General features: G+C 37.2%; 1 protein-coding gene across 1 annotated transcript in view; it reads right to left on the bottom strand.

The window, feature by feature from the left end:
• The window catches only part of LOC136041037 (peroxiredoxin-6-like), a 31,046-nt gene that overhangs the window by 10,739 nt on the left and 597 nt on the right, over window positions 1-19,710 (bottom strand). The window contains exon 2 of the mRNA XM_065725567.1: window positions 2,044-2,200. Coding sequence (XP_065581639.1) covers window positions 2,044-2,200 — 157 coding nt within the window. The remainder of the gene's footprint in view (window positions 1-2,043; window positions 2,201-19,710) is intronic.

Here is a 19,710-nt window from a genome sequence, read left to right as displayed (position 1 = left end):
TTACCTTTGTTACTTGTCGTATTTACATCGCTCTTAAATTTTGGATCAGAACGAGTCGAGTAAGGAGAATAACACAAGATTAACTTGAGTTTAGTTTTGATTCATTACTGATAGGATTTTAACGAAGTGTCTTCAGATCTAAGTAGATAGGTTCTTAAATACCAATTTTCTTTTCTTTTCTACTATTAAACGAATAAGATTGAGCCTATCTGTAAGACTTGGCAAGTGTCACACTATATGCACACAAAAACACCCATTGCGACCTTTAGCCAAAATTGTTCATATATTATCGCCAAATTGTTAAGCAAGAGTAAGAAGAAATAACATACAACAACTAATTTCATTTTCGATTTTAAGATCGATTTCTTATGATTTTTCAAGCTGTTTTAGATGGCGTTAGTTAGTGGTTTTTGTTTCTGTTTTAGTGCCAAACTAGACACACAATAAAACAATGAAGAAATATAATTAAGAAAAAAAGAAAAAAAGGTGATCTTTAGCTAGTGAATACAGTGAAAAGATAAAGCATATATTTTGGCAAAGAGATCCACCAAGCTGTCCTCAGTGCAAAAGGAAAGGAGGGCTAAAATTGCCATCATTTTATTTATTAATAACTTTTCTTGTTTCTTTGTTGTTTTATCAGGGTCCAGCATACTTCCCCCAAAAAGTCCTTCCCACTTGTAAAATTGAGCGGCCAAAGGGAAATTGAGAAAAAATAAAAAGAATAGGAAAAGAACGAATTCTGGATTATTCTACCTGTATTCCAAAATACATATGCAGTGCTTGATGTAGATACAGTTTATGGTAACAAACTGTTAACAAGGAGCGATTTGGACCAATAGTAACCAAAACTTTAAAAGAGAGAAATTTCGATAGCAAAATAATGCATCAAAAGAAATGTTTTTCTTTACGTTGATTCCAAATATAGTAAGTTGATTAAGTTTAATGTTACAGATCAAATGCCCAGAGCCTGAGAGAATTTGCCTGATTTTCCCAGAATGGACAAAACATCCCCAAAAGGCAAGTGATCATAAAGAAAACTGCATCATTATATTTCGTATCTTAGAGCCCTTCTATGGAGGTGCCAAGCTCCTATCTACAAAAATGTGGAATGTTGCATTTTCTCTTTTCTTAGACAAAAGATCTCAGATGCGTGTTTAGTTATGTCTTTTTATGAAGCCATTTTGATAGTAATATCACCAATATCACTTAATAAAAGTGACCAGACGGTTAATAAAATCCAGCCCCCCCCCTCTCTCTCTCTCTAACATTTAGGCTCGTGAAGTCTAGAGTCAATAAACGACTAAACCCATGGGCAGTATTTAATCGTACTTCTTAGTCTCAGCCTGTTTATCTGAGCACTTCCATCATAGTTCTAATAAACTGCTCCACAAACCGCTTGAAACAATCATAAACTGTTCGATTTTACACCATTCCATTATAGTCAACTCTTCTACAATTGCAGCTAATTTCAAACTTTCAATTATTTTCTCTAATATTTATCTTATGCTGCTATGGTAACTCAACCCAAAAAAACACAAAGAAAAAGAATAAATGAAAATCTTTAAATAAATACTACAGAATTTTCTACACCATATATTCTGCCAGGTAGGAAAAGTTCCAATCCTGCCGGTAGTAGAATTCCAAAAGCTACCCACACTTTAGCAGCACAACTTGTGTTTTGATAGCTATTCTTTGAGCAAAAAGTATCTTTATGTATAAAAGTGGTATTTTCAGACAGCATCTGCCAACAAATTTGAAAACTGCCAAGTAGCATTACTACTATACTACCCAACTTTTTGCATGGTGGCATTCTGCCAATATCTTGGAATATTAGAATATTTCAAAATTTCTTCTTTTCTTATTATTTTTATTTGTCATACTTTCTTTTTGGCTGCTCAATTTCCCATTTTGGGAGAATTTTTCACAGGGGAAGGGGGATTTTTCCGTAGGGGGATCTTTCTGTGGGGGAGGAGGAACTTATCAGTTTCCTAAACTCTCCGTTTTAGATATATGCATTTTGTGTACATATGCTTGTCAGATTACCTTGATCCATCCTTTGTGTGATTCAGTTGAGTCAATGGATAAAGCGATCACTTTAACATTTCGCTTCTGAAATTCAGGCATTAATTTTGCAACCCTGGTTAGCTCAGTAGTACATACTGGGGTATAGTCAGCAGGATGCGAGAACAGGATAGCCCAGCTAAAAAATGAAAACAATATTTAATGCACTTAAAGGCATTTAAAGCAATGATGAAGCACAATTTTAGTTGTCAGAATTTGAACACCATCAATAAACAAGGGTCCATGGTGTTTCAGGAGGAACTCTCCTTCCTGTGTATGCTCTGACCATCTTTTGAGGAAAAAAAAGAGAAAAATAAAACAAACAATGAAAAAAGCGACAAAGAAGATAAATCGTAGCTTCTGAAAATAACATACAAGTTAAAAAATAACAATAATTGTTGACTGTCTGGCATTAGAGCACAAAAAATGTGCATGTTTTAGTCATAAAATGTCCAACACGCCTTAAAAAAATTAGTGTAACAAAATGTCAAAAATTTGTGTACCAAATTTGGTCAATCAAGTACATTGATACTATTCAGTCTTGATTGAGAGTTCATACTGCACCAGTGTTTCCACTATGGGGATTTCCCCCCTAAAATGGGGATTTTTAAGTCTTTTAGGGGCGAGAGTTTTTTTTAGGGATTTGGGGATTTTCTAGGGATTTTTTCCTCTCCCATGGACTTTTAGGGAAATTTTGGGGGTTTTCCTTTAATTTGTTCATCATCATCATCTTCTTGATCAGAGAAGCAGGATATTTCGATTTAGGATCTGTTTCCTTGCGAATTGAAATTGGAATCACGGAGAAGAACTTCTTCAGTTGCTTAAAAAACTTTAACACCACACAGATTTTGAGATGTACAGGACTCCTAAGTAACAAACTTGCAATAAAGAACTGTTTGAAACAGTTCCATGCTGATGTGGGCTTCGAACAATAATTTCAGCTTGGACTGTTCTCGATTAATGAAGTCATATGGTTTATCATTTTTGGGTTGTTTTCTCATAAGATTAATTGGTAGAGTGCATGTCATTTTTTTACAGGTCAGATAAATAAAGTTATAATATATTTTGATAGTTTTATAGGGTACGTAGTTGGTCTTACTGTAGTAAATTCTTTTGACAAGCATTGCATGTACGATTCTTTTTCTCCACAGTACTTGTATGATGTTTACGATTTTTGTGTAAAATCAAAAAAAAACTAGAACTCGAACTTGTAGCCAGCTTTATAAGTACTGACGTGAATATTAGAGTTAGGCTATAAATATTCGAACACCTCTCTTACCGTTTCATTACCCTAGTTTTTAACAGACAAACAAATTGACAGCCATTTGACAGCCGTTAAAAACAATGGCACATGTTGGAATAAATGGATTGTGTGTTTTTGGCAAGCCTACGTACCCAGGGGAAAATCATGAACCTTCATACTATATAATTGGTAAATTTTTTGTTGTTCATTTTTTTGACTTACAAATAAAGTGAACATACCACTCGATGTCTTTTTTTTAAGTTCTTTACAAATATAACAATTACTTCTGTCGCAAATTCAAATTTAAGCACAATTTGAGCTCTTGAAACCAAAATATTTCTAGTTTTGGGGTATAAACAAAGCTTAAAACATTGGTCTCAGCATTGAACTTCCTGCAGAAGGACTATGTGGAATCAACTAGTGCTTTAGAAATCGATGAGAACAATCGGAAGTTTTAACTTCCCCTTGAAAGCGTTTACTTGCGTCCGAACGGACAAGATTCCCTCTGTACGTCAAGGTCAGATACGGCCGTCCCCCCTGATTCAATCGAAGTAGTTCTCAAAGCTGCACAGACGTTCCATATCAAAGCAGTAGGCCAGATACAGAAAAGGTTCCATTTCGAAGACGACATTTACAAATATGCTGAAATGGTTGACCCAGTGTCAGCCCAATCACTTCAGCCTGCCTCTCTGCTACCTTTTGTTAGGAAGTATGGACAGATCCCATGGGACGAAACCAAAACCGAGCAGGAGTAGAGGAGGCAGAGCCTCATCGATATTGAAAACGTCAAAACAATGGATGCCGTGACCTGCTGGTGTTTGGTATTGGTGAAAAAAAAAATGCTGCCGGAACAGAATTTGTATCCTAACCTGAAACCGGCAGTATTATTTATTTCCACTATTCCATTTTTAAGTGTCAATGTTGAGAGGTTTTTCAGTGCTGTAAAAGTAGTAAAAACTGACCGTCAGAATAAATTGAAAACATTAACTTTGCGGGAGATTCTAAAAACAAAATATGGAATGAAAAGGGCTCAAGAAAGTGTGGAATATGAAGATGATCAGTTACTTCACCACAAGAGAACGGTGAAAGCTTCAGCCACCATACAAAAAATGTTGAAGACACATCAGGGGAAGATAAGGTCTGATTGCGTTTTACCAGTTACGATTGAACAGTATTAAACATCTTGTAGGCGACTGTAATCTACATTACAGTATTACATTTTCTATTCTATTTGCTTAATATTATTTGAAGTATATTTGAAGCTATTTGTATTTAGTTGATGATTAAAAAGCACTTTAAACGGCATGACAAGACATTCTATTATGGTAGTGATAGCTAGACTTCAATCTAAGAAGCCAAAATATGTTACCTTTCAATGGTACGGGTAAAATGAGATAGGGAGAAGCGGTTGAGGGAGTAACTAGAAAATGGGAGACTTTTAGGGATTTTGGAACTGAAGATGGGGATTTCTAGGGATTTTTCAGCTCTTTATTAGGGATTTAAAAAATGAGAAAGTGAAAACACTGCACTGCACACACTTTTTTTGGATATAATCTCAATAAAAAGTAAGACAATTGTTATTCCCTGGCTGGTCATTCAAGGTGTTAGCATCTCGCTGAAATCAACCGTGCTAAATCTGTTTTTGCATCAGATTATTGTTGATAGCAAGGAATGATCTAACGTGATTCAAACTAGATCGTAATTATTAATTTATTTAATGAAGGCGAGCGTGAGCAAAAAGGATTTTGAGGACTTCAAAGTTAGCATTAATGCGAAGCTGGCGAAACTGGATAAACTCGATATTATTTTCTCATCGAAAAACTATGACGTTAAAACCAGGTTTTCTTTCCCTTAGCAACGACAAAGACGTGCAATTAATTATGAGTAATGTGGGGAAGCTAAAAGGTTCGGGAGCTCGCGTTGTGTCTGATCTTCCTCCCAAACTCAAAGATATCAGGAACGGCCTTCTTGCTAAGGCTAAAGATCTGCGCGAAGTTGGAAAATGTGAGTCCTCCAGGATCAAACAAAAGGGAGCGGATCCATGGTTAGAAGTACGTCACCTGAACTCTGAAGAGTGGGTCAAATATGATGACCTGCTTGGGGGCACGTCCTGCGATTATTCATCTACTAAGAATTGATGTCTAAATTTACAGATGTTGGGAATAGGCTTGGCATGCTAGAGGCTAATCCGCTTGACCTTAAAAAAATTCTAGTGAATGACTTAGAGAAAGAGGATTTTGGTAATATGGATGAATTTGTGGCGGCTCTCCCCCAAAATAAATACATTAACGGTAATGATATAGATCATGTAGCAACTCGAAGTTCATTTTGGACAATATTTAGGAATTGTTGTGGTATTACGAGTAAAATAGATTTTCTATTGGCGTTTCTTCCCTGTCATGATGTATTGTTGATTGGAGTGTGTGAAACATTTCATAATGATAATCTTTCTTCTTCAGTCCAAATTCAAGGTTATAATTTCTTTGTAAAATCCCAAGTATCAAAAAACAAAGGGGGAATCGGGTGTTATGTACGTCATGATATTCATTCGTGAAAAATAACAGATTGTGATGACTTATATGATTGGGGTATGTGAAATATTTCTTAATGATAATCTTTCTTCTTCAGTCCAAATTCAAGGTTATAATTTCTTTGAAGATTCACGAGTATCAAAAAATAAAGGAGGAATCGGGTGTTATGTACGTCATGATATTCATTTGCGAAAAATTACAGATTTTGATGACTTATATGAGGAAATGAAATTTGAATTTTTAACTTTCGATTGAAAATACATAATAAGAATGTTGCGTGTTGTGTTTGTTATAAGCCCCCTATTGTATCACTTCCTTCTTTTTTTGTCGTCACTTAATACCCTCATGAAGCTAATATCATTCAAAATAAAAATGATTTCAGAAAATTCCTTCCGCCATTACATGAGTAGTCAATATTTTTAACACCAGTTTCTGAACAAGAATTAAAGAATGTAGTTACTCTTTTGAAAAATGATAATCCTGAGGGTATTGATGGATCATTGACATTTCGGTTAAAAAAAATATTCCCCCAAATCACACGTGTTTTATGTCGTATAATAAACCTGGCATTTAAAAAACGGGACGTTTCCTTCGTCATTAAAAGATCAAGAATATTGGCTCTTTACAAAGGAGGGGAGAAAAAAAATGCGTCAAATTATCGGCCAATATCGCTTCTGTCAACTTTATCTAAAATAATTGAACGTTGTCTGTATAATAGAATAGTGTGTTTTTTGATCATTTTGAAATGACATATCAGCTACAGTTCAGATTTCGCAAATGTCACTCTACTGATCAAGCGGTCCTATTACTGGATGACTAAAGTTTGACTCTTTCTCTCAACTCTACTTTCTAAAACAGTCAAAAAAAATAAGCGTAAAGAGCAGAGCGTTGAGGAGGGAACAGCCCCTTCATATACGGAGTAATTTCTGTTAGTTTTAAATTTAATGTCGCTCCTTACTTGCAGTTAAAAACAAGAGCTAAGAGCTCACATGGCACTTGTGACAAGGTCAAAAGAGCTAAGAGCCAAGAGCTCATATGACATGAGCTCTAGTAAAATTCTAAGAACCAATAGATTGTTTTTAAAAAGAAAATCAAAGGCTTAATGCCGGTCGGGATTCAAAATAAGAGCTCTGAGATACAAGGTCCTTCTAAATATCAAAATTCATTAAGATCCGATCACCCATTTGTAAGTTAAAAATACCTAATTTTTTCTAATTTTTCATCTCCCTTTAGTCCCCCAGATCGTCGAATCGGGAAAAATGACTTTATCAAGCCAATTTGTGCAAGTCCCTGACACACCTACCAATTTTCATTGTCCTAGCACGTCCAGAAGCACTGAACTTGCCAAAGCACTGACCCCCCCCCCCCTAACTCCATCAAAGAGAGCGGATCCAGTCCGGTTACATCAATCACGTATCTGCGACATTGTTTATTCTACCCACGAAGTTTCATCCTAATCTCTCCACTCTAAGCGTTTTCCAAGATTTCCGGTTTCCCCCTCCAACTCCCCCAATGTCACCAGATCTGGTCAGGATTTAAAACAAGAGCACTGAGACATGATGTCCATCTAAATATCAAATTTCATTAAGATTTGGTAACCCGTTTTTAAGTTAAAAATACCTCAATTTTTCTAATTTTTCCAAATTAACATCACCACCCCAACTCCCCCAAAGAGACTGGATTCAGTCCAGTTATGTCAATCATGTATCAAGGACTTGTGCTTATTCTTCCCACCAAGTTTCGTCCTGATCTCTCCACTCTAAATGTTTTCCAAGATTTCCTCTTTCCTCCTCCAACTCCCCCAATTTCATCAGATATGGTTGGGATTTAAAATAAGAGCTTTGAGACACAAGGTCCTTCTAAATATCAAATTTCATTAAGATCCGATCACCCATTCGTAAGTTAAAAGTACCTATTTTTTAATTTTTCCTCTCCCTCCAGCCCCCAGATGGTCGAATTGGGGAAACGGCTGTTATCAAGTCAATTTGTGCAGGTCCCTGACATGCCTTCCAATTTTCATCATCCTAGCACGTCCAGAAGCACCGAACTCGCCAAAGCACTGGAAATCCCCTCCCAAATCCCCCAAAGAGAGCAGACCCGTTCCAATTATGTCAATCACGTATCTAGAACTTGTGCTTATTCTTCCCATCAAGTTTCATCCCGATCTCTCCACTCTGAGCGTTTTCCAAGATTTCTATTTACCCCCTCCAGCCCCCTATGTCCCCGGTTCCAATTCAAATTGAAAGAGGAGCATCTGAGACATAAGATATATGTCTATATGTCAAGTTTCATTAAGATCCAACCACCCATTCATAAGATAAAGATACCTCAATATTCATGTTTTCAAGATTTCCGGTTTCCCCCTATAACTCCCCCCAATGTCATCGGATCTGGTCGGGATTTAAAATAAAGCTCTGAAGCACAAGATCTTTCTAAATATCAAATTTCATTAAGGATCTGATCACCCATTCATAAATTACGAATACCTCACTTCTTCTAGTTTTTCCAAATTACTCCCCCCCCAACTCCCCCAAAGAGAGCAGATCCGGTACAGTTATGTCAGTCACGTATCTTAGACTTGTGCTTATGCTTCCCATCAAGTTTCAATGATCTATCCACTCTTAACCTTTTCCAAGATTTCTGGTTCCCCCCAACTCCTCCCAATGACACTGGAACCAATCAGAACTCATAATAAGAGATCTGAGTTGCAAGATCCTTCTAAATATGAAATTTCATTAAGATCCGATCACTCCATTCCAAGTTAAAGACCTCATTTTTCGAATTTTTCAGAATTAACCCTCCCCCCCAACTCCCCCAAAGAGAGTGGATCTGTTCCAGCTATGTCAATCATGCATCTAGGACTCGTGCTTATTTTTCCCATCAAGTTTCATCCCAATCCTCTCCACTCTAAGCGTTTTTCAAGATTTTAGGTTTCCCCCTCCAACTCCTCTAAACGCCACCGGATCCGGTCGGGATTTGAGCTAAGAGCTCTGAGACACAATATCCTTCTAAATATCAAATTTCATTAAGATCCAATCAGTCATTTATAAGTTTAAAAATGGGCCTCAATGGGTAACGGGTCTCAACGTGATTATGGGTCTCAACGTGAGTTTTCTCACAGATCAGTGTACTTTAAGATTAGTTATTTCCTTTTCAAACAGTTCGTGGCAACGAACTGTAGTAAGGAGCGACCCGGCTCAATAGTAACCAAAACTCTAAAAAATGGAATCTTGGTACCAATAGCTACATCAAAAGAATCGTATTTTAATGCTGATTTTAAATATATAAGTTTCATCAAGTTTAGTCTTACCCATCAAAAGTTACGAGCCTGAGAAAATTTGCGTTATTTTAGAAAATAGGGGGAAACACCCCCTAAAGGTCATAGAATCTTATCGAAAATCACACCATCAGATTCAGCGTATCAGAGAACCCTACTGTAGAAGTTTCAAGCTCCTATCTACAAAAATGTGGAATTTTATATTTTTTGCCAGAAGGCAGATCACAGATGCGTGTTTATTTGTTGTTTTTTTTCCCAGGGGTGATCGTATCGACCCAGTTGTCCTAGAATGTTGCGAGAGGGCTCATTCTAACGGAAATGAAAAGTTCTAGTGCCCTTTTTAAGTGACCAAAAAAATTGGAGGGCACCTAGGCCCCCTCCCACGCTAATTATTTTCCCAAAGTCGCCGGATCAAAATTCTGAGATAGCCATTTTATTCAGCGTAGTCGAAAACCTTATAACTATGTCTTTGGGGACGACTTACTCCCCCACAGTCCCCGTGGGAAGGGTTACAAGTTCAAAACTTTGACCAGTGTTTACATTTAGTAATGGTTATTGGGAAGTGTACAGGCGTTTTCAGGAGGATTTTTTGGTTGGAGGCAGGGGTTGAGAAGAGGGGGATATGCTGGGGGAGCGTTCCATCGAGGAATTTGTCATGGGGGAAGATTTACTAGCATTACTTAAAAAAACAATGAAAAAATAAATATGAAAGAGTTTTTTTTCAGCTGGAAGTAAGCAGCAGCATTAAAACTTAAAATGAACAGAAATTATTACCCATATGAGGGGCTCACCTCCTCCTAATACCTCGCTCTTTACGCTAAAGTATTTTTAGTAATTTCAACTATTTATTCTGCGGCTTTTGTGATTCAGGGGTCTTTCTTAATGAATTGGGACAAAATTTAAGCTTTAGTGTAAAGAGCGAGGTACTGACAAGGGGGCGAACCCCCTCATATATGTAATAAAAACATGAGAATACAAAAGTTCTTTACGTAAGCTAATTTATAAGTTACGTATATCTTTTACTTATATAAAGATTCGTAAAAAATTAAAAGTTCTAGTTGCCTTTTTAATTAACCGAAAATTGGAGGGCAACTAGGCTTCCTCCCCCGCTCTTTTTTTCTCGAAATCATTCGATCAAAATTATGAGAAAGCCATTTAGCCAAAACAAATAAATATACAAATTTCGTTTTAATTATTCCTCTATGGAGAGCCAAAATCAAAACATGCATTGATTCAAAAACGTTCAGAAATTAAATAAAAAAAAAACAAGTTTTTTAAATGAAAGTAAGGAGCAACCTTAAAACTTAAAACGAACAGAAATTACTCCGTATATGAAAGGGGCTTTTCCTTCTCAACGCCCGCTCTTTACGCTAAATTTTTTTACTGTTTTAAAATGTAGAGTTAAGAGAAAGAGTCAAACTTTAGCGTAAAGAGCGGGGCGTTGAGAAGGAAAAGCCCCTTTCATATACGGAGTAATTTCTGTTCGTTTTAAGTTTTAATGTCGCTCCTTACTTTCTTTTAAAAAACTTTTTTTTATTTAATTTTAATTAAATCCGATTGAGCCTTGAACCAAAAATACCTAATTTTTTATAATTTTTCTGAATTAACCGCCCCCCCCCCCCAGATGGTCGAATTGGGGAAATGACTATTTCTAATTTAGTCTGGTCCCTGATACGCCTGCCAAATTTCATTGTCCTAGCTTATCTGGAAGTACCTAAACTAGCAAAACCAGGACCGACAGACGGACAGACCAACAGAATTTGCAATCACTATATGCAACTTGATAGATTTCAAGTGTCATAAAAACTTGTTCTTTTTTCTATTTAATGTCTTACAAAGCTCTAATTCAGTTGGCTGAATAAGCATTCAATCATAATAATTAAAGCTTAGTTCTTCTTGGAGACCTGAATCTTCAGGATTTAAAATGGGTTGAGGGCTTGGGTTATCAACAAAGCTCTATTGTCAGTAACCCAATTGTTGAATATATGGGAAGCAATAGCCTATATCTGGTAATAGACCAACCAGCCTGGTATAAGAATAACCTGATGCCATCCCTACTAGATTTGACAATGACTAACAGCCCAGGATTGTTAGTGAACACTGAGTACCTCCCTCCCATTGCTGCCAGTGACCACGTGAGCATCTGCCATATCTTGCTGCTTAGTCAATGAACAAAAAATTTTACTAAACAAGCTCACACCAACTACTGCAAAATCAGGGAGATAATAGAGGCAGTAGAAACAGGACCAAGTGATTGTCAAGGGAGACATTGATCTAGCGCGGCAAAATTTTAAGAACACTCTGCTCCTGGCTGAGGGGACATGCACTTCCAAGTTCATTTGTGAATGCACCAAAAACACTGCCATGCCTGAACCAGCCTATTAAAAGGGCTATGAACCATAATAAGAACACTTTTTCGAAGTGTAAGAAATGCAAATGCACACACTACTGGGATCACTTTGCAAGAGCAAGGAATAAACTGAGGCAACTGACTAGGCACTTCATATCTGACTATGAACATAACATGGCATTGAACATCAAAGACGACTCAAAGAGATTCTGGAGATATGTATCTACTAAAGATAAGAGTAGACAAACTATTCCATTTCTGCTCAACCCTGAAGGAAAAAAGCTAGAAGATCCAGAGGATATTGCCAATTTGATGAACAACACATTTGCATCCAACTTCTCAGTAGAGACCCTGACAAGCCACCATGCTCAGTCCCCAGGTTGGTTGAGCATCCAATGCCAAAAATTTACATCACAATTGACAAGATTAAGAAAAGGCTGAGTAAACTAAACCCCAACAAAGCTAAAGGCCCAGACAGTATACATCCCAGGCTCCTTAAACAACTTGCAGATATAGCAGCCAAACCAATCAATTTCCTATTTAAGCTGTTCCTTCAGACCTAGTAGCCTACCTGGAGATTGGCAGACAGTCATAATTACTCCAATATTGAAGAAAGGATCTAGAACCTAGCCTGAGAACTATTGACGTATTAGCCTGACCTTGGTTGTGGCAAAACTTATCAAAGGTGTAGTCAATGATCCAATCATAGTGCATATGACCAAAAATGGCCTTATTTTTGGTGATCAACAACCTCTGTCTGTGGGCAACAACCTGGATGCTCAAGTTCAACCCAGGCAAATGCAAAGTCCTGCATCTTGGTCAAAACAACCTCTGCCATAATTATAACATAGTTGACTCTGTAGGTGCTGATATACCCATTCAAAGTGCCAAGGAAGAGTGTGATATTAAGATACCCATTGACAATAAGTTTAAATTTCATAGTCACTATTTGAACCAAGAAGCTGAGGCAAACAAGGTCCTTGGTTTTATCATGCATTCAGTGACAAGTTGCCAACCAAGTGTTATCAAGAAGCTTTACACAGCCCTTGTTTGTCCAATCTTCAGTTCAGCATGTTGGTTACCAGCCTGCACTTTAAATGTGACATGAAAATACTTGAAAAAGTCCAGCATAGAGCAACCAAGCTCCCTTTTGCCAAATAACAAATCTCCTATGAGCAACAACTAGAAAAGTCTGACCTGCCTACCCTAATGTACAGTAGAAAGAGAAGGGATGTAAACCTCCCATGTAAGATGATGACCAGTGACACCATTAACCCTGTTTTTGGTCACAGTGAATACACCAGAACACAGAGAAATCTCGAAAAACTGCATCAAAAATTTAGGAGAATGTGTGAGAAGTTCAACTTCTTCACTGATTATGTTGTTCCACTGAAAAATTCACTCAGCAAATCTACCATGTCAGCCAGACCAGTTGACAGCTTTAAGACTATTGTGAACCTTTAGTGGAGCAGCAAGTCATGGAAGATGCAGTGGGACAAACCAGTAACCTCCAGCAGGGTCTATCAGGTGTGAACACTCAGTTATGGCACTATATACTTGTCACCCTCTACCACCTGACAAGCTCATCTGAAGTTGCTGCTGTGCTGTGGTCTCAACTTTAAACTGTCCAGGTAATGGCTGGTGCTGGCCAGTCATACGTTTGGAGGGTGGCCACTACCAAGTGGGTTTAAATTGCAGAGCTTACACCACCTGAGCCACCCACTTTTTTAGCCCTCAAATATACACAGTCAGCAATACATCTAGTGACACCCAATAGTGAAACCAAACTGTCTTGTATATATGTAAATAGTGATGATCTTCTCTTGAACTGTGACATGAATATCAAGTTAATGTTACTTGGCAACATCTACAGGTTCTTCAACCTTAGTTGCTAGAAGATGAAATTTAAGGTATTTGATTGGAAATCAGAAGTTGTAGTGCTGAAATGATCAGTACCTTTTTAATAGTATAAAAATGATTGGAGAACAGCTGTCCCCCCAGCTGTTTCTTCCCCAAATGCATCTGATCAAGATTTTGAGATAGCCAGTTTGTTCAAAAAAGTTCAAAGATTAGACAACAAAAACTCTGGGGGGGGGGGGACACAGCCCCCAGAGCCCAGGGGAAGTGTTACAAATTATGCCCAGGGGCCTATAAGGTTTTTATGGAAGGGTGGTGACATAATCTTTCAAGGAGCCTTGTTTGATTGAAAATTAAAAGTTCTTGCCCCCCCCCTGCTCTCTTTTCTCAAAATGCTTCCACTTCAAATCTTAAGATAGCCCTCTGGTTCAAAAAAGTCAAGTAGACAGATAAAAAAAATTTGGGGTCCACACAATCACCTAGAGTCTGGGGGGAAGTGTTGCAAGTTATGTCCCAGAGGCATTTTTATGGAAAAGGTGGTCATATAAACTTCAAAGGTAATCAAGTCAAAAGTCATCAGATGGTAACTAGCCATCTCTCCCATACCCTTTTTCCACAAATGCATGACGTCAAATTTTAGAGATAGTCATTTTGGTCAAAATATACCAAAGATCATATAACAAAAACTGCAGGGTTGAAACAACACTCCCCAGATCCCAGGGGCAATTGTTGTAAGATATACCCTGAGGCCATATAAGGTTTTTATGGCATGAGTGGTTGTATAAACTTTGGAGGGGGCTTAATTGATTAGAAATTGAAAGTTCTAGTTCCATTTTAAGAATTAATTGTGATTGGTGTTCAACTAGTCCCCCACCATTCTTACCCAAATGAATTCAGTTAAATTTTGAGATAGCCACTTTGTTCCAAATAGTCTATGTATCATATAACAATGCCTTTCAGGTTGACACATACCTAAAAAGCCCAGGGTCAAGGGTTGTAAGTTATTCCCTGGGATATAAAAGGTTTATGGAAAAGAATGGTCTCATAAACTTTGGAAGGGGTCTATTTAAATTAAAATTTTTTGTTCCCCATTTTAAAAGCCAAAAGTGATCAGAGAGTAACAGGCCCCCACAACCTCTTTTCACCAAATGTATCCAACCCAAAAATGTGAAATACCCACTGTGTTCAATTAATTCCAAAGATTATATAATGATGTTTCAGGGTTGATACAGCCCCCAGAGCCCTCGGGCAAGGGTTGAAAGTTATGCATCAGGAGCATAAAAAGTTTTGATGTATGAAATGGTCATACAAACTTTGAAGGAAGCTTATTTGGTCGAAAATGAAAGGTCTAGTTCCTTTTTAAGTAAGAAATGATTAAAAGGCAACTAACTTCTGCCCCCCCCCCCACAGTCTTTTTACCCCAAAAATATTGGATTGAAGTTCTACAACAACTGAAGTTCTGTAGCTAGTTACAACAAGCAGTCTAAAGAGTAAATTCAAACCTCAGTCTCCTCAAATGCACCACAGCTACTCCCACATAGTCTTTCTAAGGCTATAGTTAGGCTTAACTATAACCTACCATGGACCTTGGAGAGTATCTCCCCTCAACTTCCTCACTTCAAAATGGCTAGAAACTGGTTAATATTAACCCAATACACACAAAAATCAGAAGGGACCTTGCCAGTACATATTAGCCAATAAGTCTCACATTGGTTGTATGTAAATTACTTTAAAATTAATTTTCATAGACAAAGCACTAGTGTCCCACCTAAAAAAAACAGCTGCTTAGTTAAAGCCAAACATAGTTTTCAAAAGGGACATTCAATTGATACCAACCTAATTGAATCATATGACTTTGTGATTAGACTCTTAGATATTGATCAACCAGTGGATGTAATATTGCTTTACCAGTTCAAAGTCTTTGACAAAGTTCAACACCAACTATTAATTTTGAAATTAAAGGCATGTGAAGTGCACAAAGATAGTGTAGATTAGATAAAAGCCTTTTTAACAGGCAGGACTCAGAGAGTAATGATGTACAACTGCAAGAGCAATGCTGTTTTTTTTTCTGAATTATAACCAGTCAAGAGTGTAGTACCTCAGGGGACCATCCTAGGTCCTGCATTATTCAGCATGTATGTCTACAATTTGACAATCTACTTGAACAATTCTTTGAATCTAATTTGCAGATAATTTAATTTGAATCTAATTTGAAGATGTCATTTGAAATGACATCTTCAATATCCCTTCCTAGCTCATTTGAGTTAATAATCACTGGAGATTTTGATTTTCCTGCAATTGAGTGGATAGTAGAGACTCACCTTTTTTATCTTGCCTATCAAATAATTTTCTTTGTCAGACTATTGATAAGCCTACACGCTATAGAGCTGGTCAGAATCCCTTGCTGTTAGACCTCGTCATATTGTGTGATACTGATTCCCTCATTTGTAATAATTATTTACCGCCAATTGCTAGTAGTGACCACTTAGTTATTCTGTCTGTGTTGTCCCTAAATAGTCGTCCTCGACCTAAATTTCGTCCTCAGACTTTCACTGACTATGAGGCAATACAGCAGGAACTTCATCTGCCAACTGGTCAATGCTTATCACCAGTGACATCAATGAGTCATGGTTAAATTTCAAAAAAAAAACTCTTCCTGCTCTTGAAAAGAAACATTCCAGAGTTATTTTTAGGAAACAGCCCAAAACACTTCCCTTCCTCACTAAGGAAGTTAAAAAGCTGATTAACCAGAAATCAAGGGCTTGGAAACAGTATATGAAGAAGAGGAACCAGGAGACCCTGTCATTTTATAAGGCAGTACAGAATTGTGTAACAGATTCTGTAAAAAAAAACTGAAATCTGCCTACAAGGAAAAATTAGCTTCTGAGATCAAGTTAAACCCAAAATCTTTTTGGAGACATGTCTCTTCTAAAAACCCAAATCATCATACTATTCCTGACCTTGTTGACCACAGTGTACTACACTCATCTCCAATAGATAAGGCTGACATTCTAAATGCACAATTTGCTTCTGCCTTTACCCAAAATTCAGGTAGCTCCTCACCAGATCCTCCATCATATGAAGTGCTTTTCCCTATGCCTGATCTGTCAGTAAGTGAAGTAATGGTTTTCAATAGCCTTGAGAAGCTTGATGTAAATAAGTATAACTCTCAGCTACCCCCTGTGCATGCTGTTCCGGTTATCTCTTCAAAATGGGGAACTACCACGTGATTGGAAAACATCTTATATAACTCTAATCCATAAAAAGGGACGAAGAGACTCAGCAGAAAATTACTGTCCTATAAGCATCACCTCTGCAGTTGTTAAGGTGCTTGATAGATTTGTTAATAAAGCTCTAATTGAACATCTTGAGGTCAATAATATCCTTTCCACATCAAAACATGGATTCAGCTCTGGTAGATCTGTGGACACTAACCTTATCCCAACATATGAATTAGTGACTACACTGCTTGATAAGGGTTTTCTTGTCGACATGATTCTTCTTGATCTGTCCAGAGCATTCAACAAAGTTTGTCATGAATTCCTCATAATCAAATTGAGGGCTGCAGGTGTCAATGAAGGTGTTGTACAGTGGATTATGGGCTTCCTTTCTGAAAGATCACAGAGTGTCAGAGTTTTTGATTTGCAAGGAACTCCTCATTTCTCTTCTCCCACAACTGTATTAAGTGGCGTGCCCCAGGGCACTATTCTTGGACTAACACTTTTCAACTTTTATGTTAATGAACTACCCACCCTTCTTTCAAATCTTATTACCCTTTATGCTGATGACTCAAAACTAGTTGGAAAAGTGGCTACTCCCTCTGAACAGCAATCAATTCAAACAGATCTTGATAGTCTAGGAAGATGGGCTGACATGTGGCTTCTGACTTTCAATGTTGACAAATGTCATGTAATCCATTTTGGCAAACATAACAAGCATCATAAGTATTTCCTTCAAGACAACTTCCTTTCTGCTGTTTCTGATGAAAGAGATCTTGGGGTTATTGTAGATCAATAGCAGCCATGCTAAGTCTGTTTCATCTTCTGCAAATAAAACCCTCAGTATCATAAAAAGAACCATCTCCAGCCAACACCCTAGAGTTCTTATGAAGTTATATAAGGTGCTTGTACATCCATGCCTGGAGGTTGGAATGTCATTGGCAGCCCCTTTCTTCAAAAAAGATAAGAAGTTGCTTGAGGATGTCCAGCATTGTGCCACTAAGATGGTTAGAAATTTCCATACAAAGAAAGACTATATTGTTTGAAGCTGCCAACACTGACATACCAACAGAAAAGGGGTGACATTATTTTAACCAAAAAAATCCTCTGTAAAAATACCCTTCATGGTCTCTTTGCACAACCCTTGCATTCTGGTACTAGAGGACATTCTTTGAAGCTCTCCATGCAGCATTCCATGAGTAGACATAGAAGCCACTTCTTCAGCCAAAGAATCATCAATATGTGGAACCAACTCTCTGAAGAAACAGTTTCTGCTACTTCAACTGACATGTTCAAGTCCCACCTTAATAGGGAATGGCTCTGCCAGGAGTTCCTTTACAATTGGGAAGCTGCAGAGTCCTCCACAAGAGTCTAATCTAACAGCCACAATCTACACCAAACGAATTCTTTTTTCTCATGGAGCATCACAAGGATGGATAATCCTTATATCACTCCAAGCTGTGATTTAAGGTAATTTAAGGTAATAATTACAAGCTCCTAGGACTAGCTCAAGATGATGTAAACCAGTAAAATATGTAAGAAGATTTGAACCAGCTATCCAAATGGTCATCAGATTGGTGTCTTGAGCTCAGTGCCTCAAAATGCAAAGTCCTACATCTTTGCTGCAGCAATCAAAAATAACCATATGTTTAATAGATATCCAGCTTAAGGCAATCAATCAGAAGAAGGACCTTGGGGTTAATGTTGACTATGAGTTGAAGCTTCATTGTCACATACAAGCCCAAGTGACAAGAGTAAACCAAGCCTTGAATTCATAAAACAAAGATTCATCACTAGGAAGCCATGTGTGATAATGAAGCTTTATAAAGCCAAGGAATGTCCTCACCTGGAATTTAGCATGATCTTGGCTTCACCTACCTATAAGATGGATGTGAAGGCACTGGATTGCTTAAAGAAGAGCAACAAAGCTTATCTCAGCACCAAAAGGCAAAACCTAAAAGGAATGTCTCAACCATACTGAAACTCTCTACTTTAGTGTACTGCAGGAAAAGAGGAGATGTAATAACAACTTATAAGCTGCTGGAAAGTGACCTATTTAGTCAAATCTTTTGTCTATACCTCTAAACTACTATGAGAGGACAAACAGGAAGCTGTAAATCCCCTGTTGCAACAGGAAAGAGCACCAACACTTCTTCTCAGTCTGTTCTGTCTCACCCAGGAACAGCCTGTAAGAGCCCATATCCAATTTCAAGCCCTAGAAATCTCCAAGAAAGAAGTTGATGAAGATTGGATCTAAGCTGTATGGAGGCTAGACTAGGATGTCAGATCATAGCCTCAAAATGTCACCAGCAATATTTTCTATAGAATGTTTAGTGCCGCCTTATCTAAATGGATATATGATTTAATGTAGCTTAATTATGGTCCTGTGACCATGATTTTAAAATTATCTGGTACTAGCTCTGGTATATTAAGTGAATAAGACTTTTGGTAAGGATTTCAGGGCCTAATGTAAACCCTGGGAAAATGTTATAAAGCTACTATATCAACTTGCTTTATATTATTAGGGCCTAGAAGAGTGTATACATGATAGGCTTTTCTTAGCTTGTCTATATTTTGAAAATAAATGTTTTATCTTAATTTTAGGTTTTTAAGCTCAATTTCATAAGCTTGATATATTGGTAAAATTATAGCAAACCATATAACTGGCTTTCATATAAAGTTTGAATTAAATTTGACCAGATTTGAATCAAAGTTTGAATCAAATTTGACCTTTTGGTAGAAGCAACTATTATATTCATAAATAACATAAAAAAGACATCAAGTGGTATGTTTGCTTTATTGGTTAGTTATATGAACTGTCAAATTTTTTTAAAAAATTTGTCATTTTTAAGAGCTTAAATATCAATTTAAGATAAAAGCAATCATTATATTTTTAAAGAACATAAAAAAAGGCATCAAGTGGTATATTCACTTTATACAAAAGCCAGTTAAATGGTTTGCTATAAATTTACCAATTTATTTATAGGCAATTCCTGTTAGGCCTATTTCTGGGTCAATATTGATATTACCTGAACAATTGTTTAGGGTCATGAAACTATTGTTAAGAGATGCATTTTGACTTTTGGAACATCTTTTCTCTCTTACAAAACTACCATAAACTCGCCATTGTGGAGTTATTCCAGCCAAAATATTCTTGTATTTATACATATAGA

This window comes from Artemia franciscana, chromosome 21, assembly GCF_032884065.1.
Source record: "Artemia franciscana chromosome 21, ASM3288406v1, whole genome shotgun sequence".
Taxonomy (NCBI): domain Eukaryota; kingdom Metazoa; phylum Arthropoda; class Branchiopoda; order Anostraca; family Artemiidae; genus Artemia; species Artemia franciscana.
This window is presented reverse-complemented; position numbering and strand designations above follow the sequence as displayed.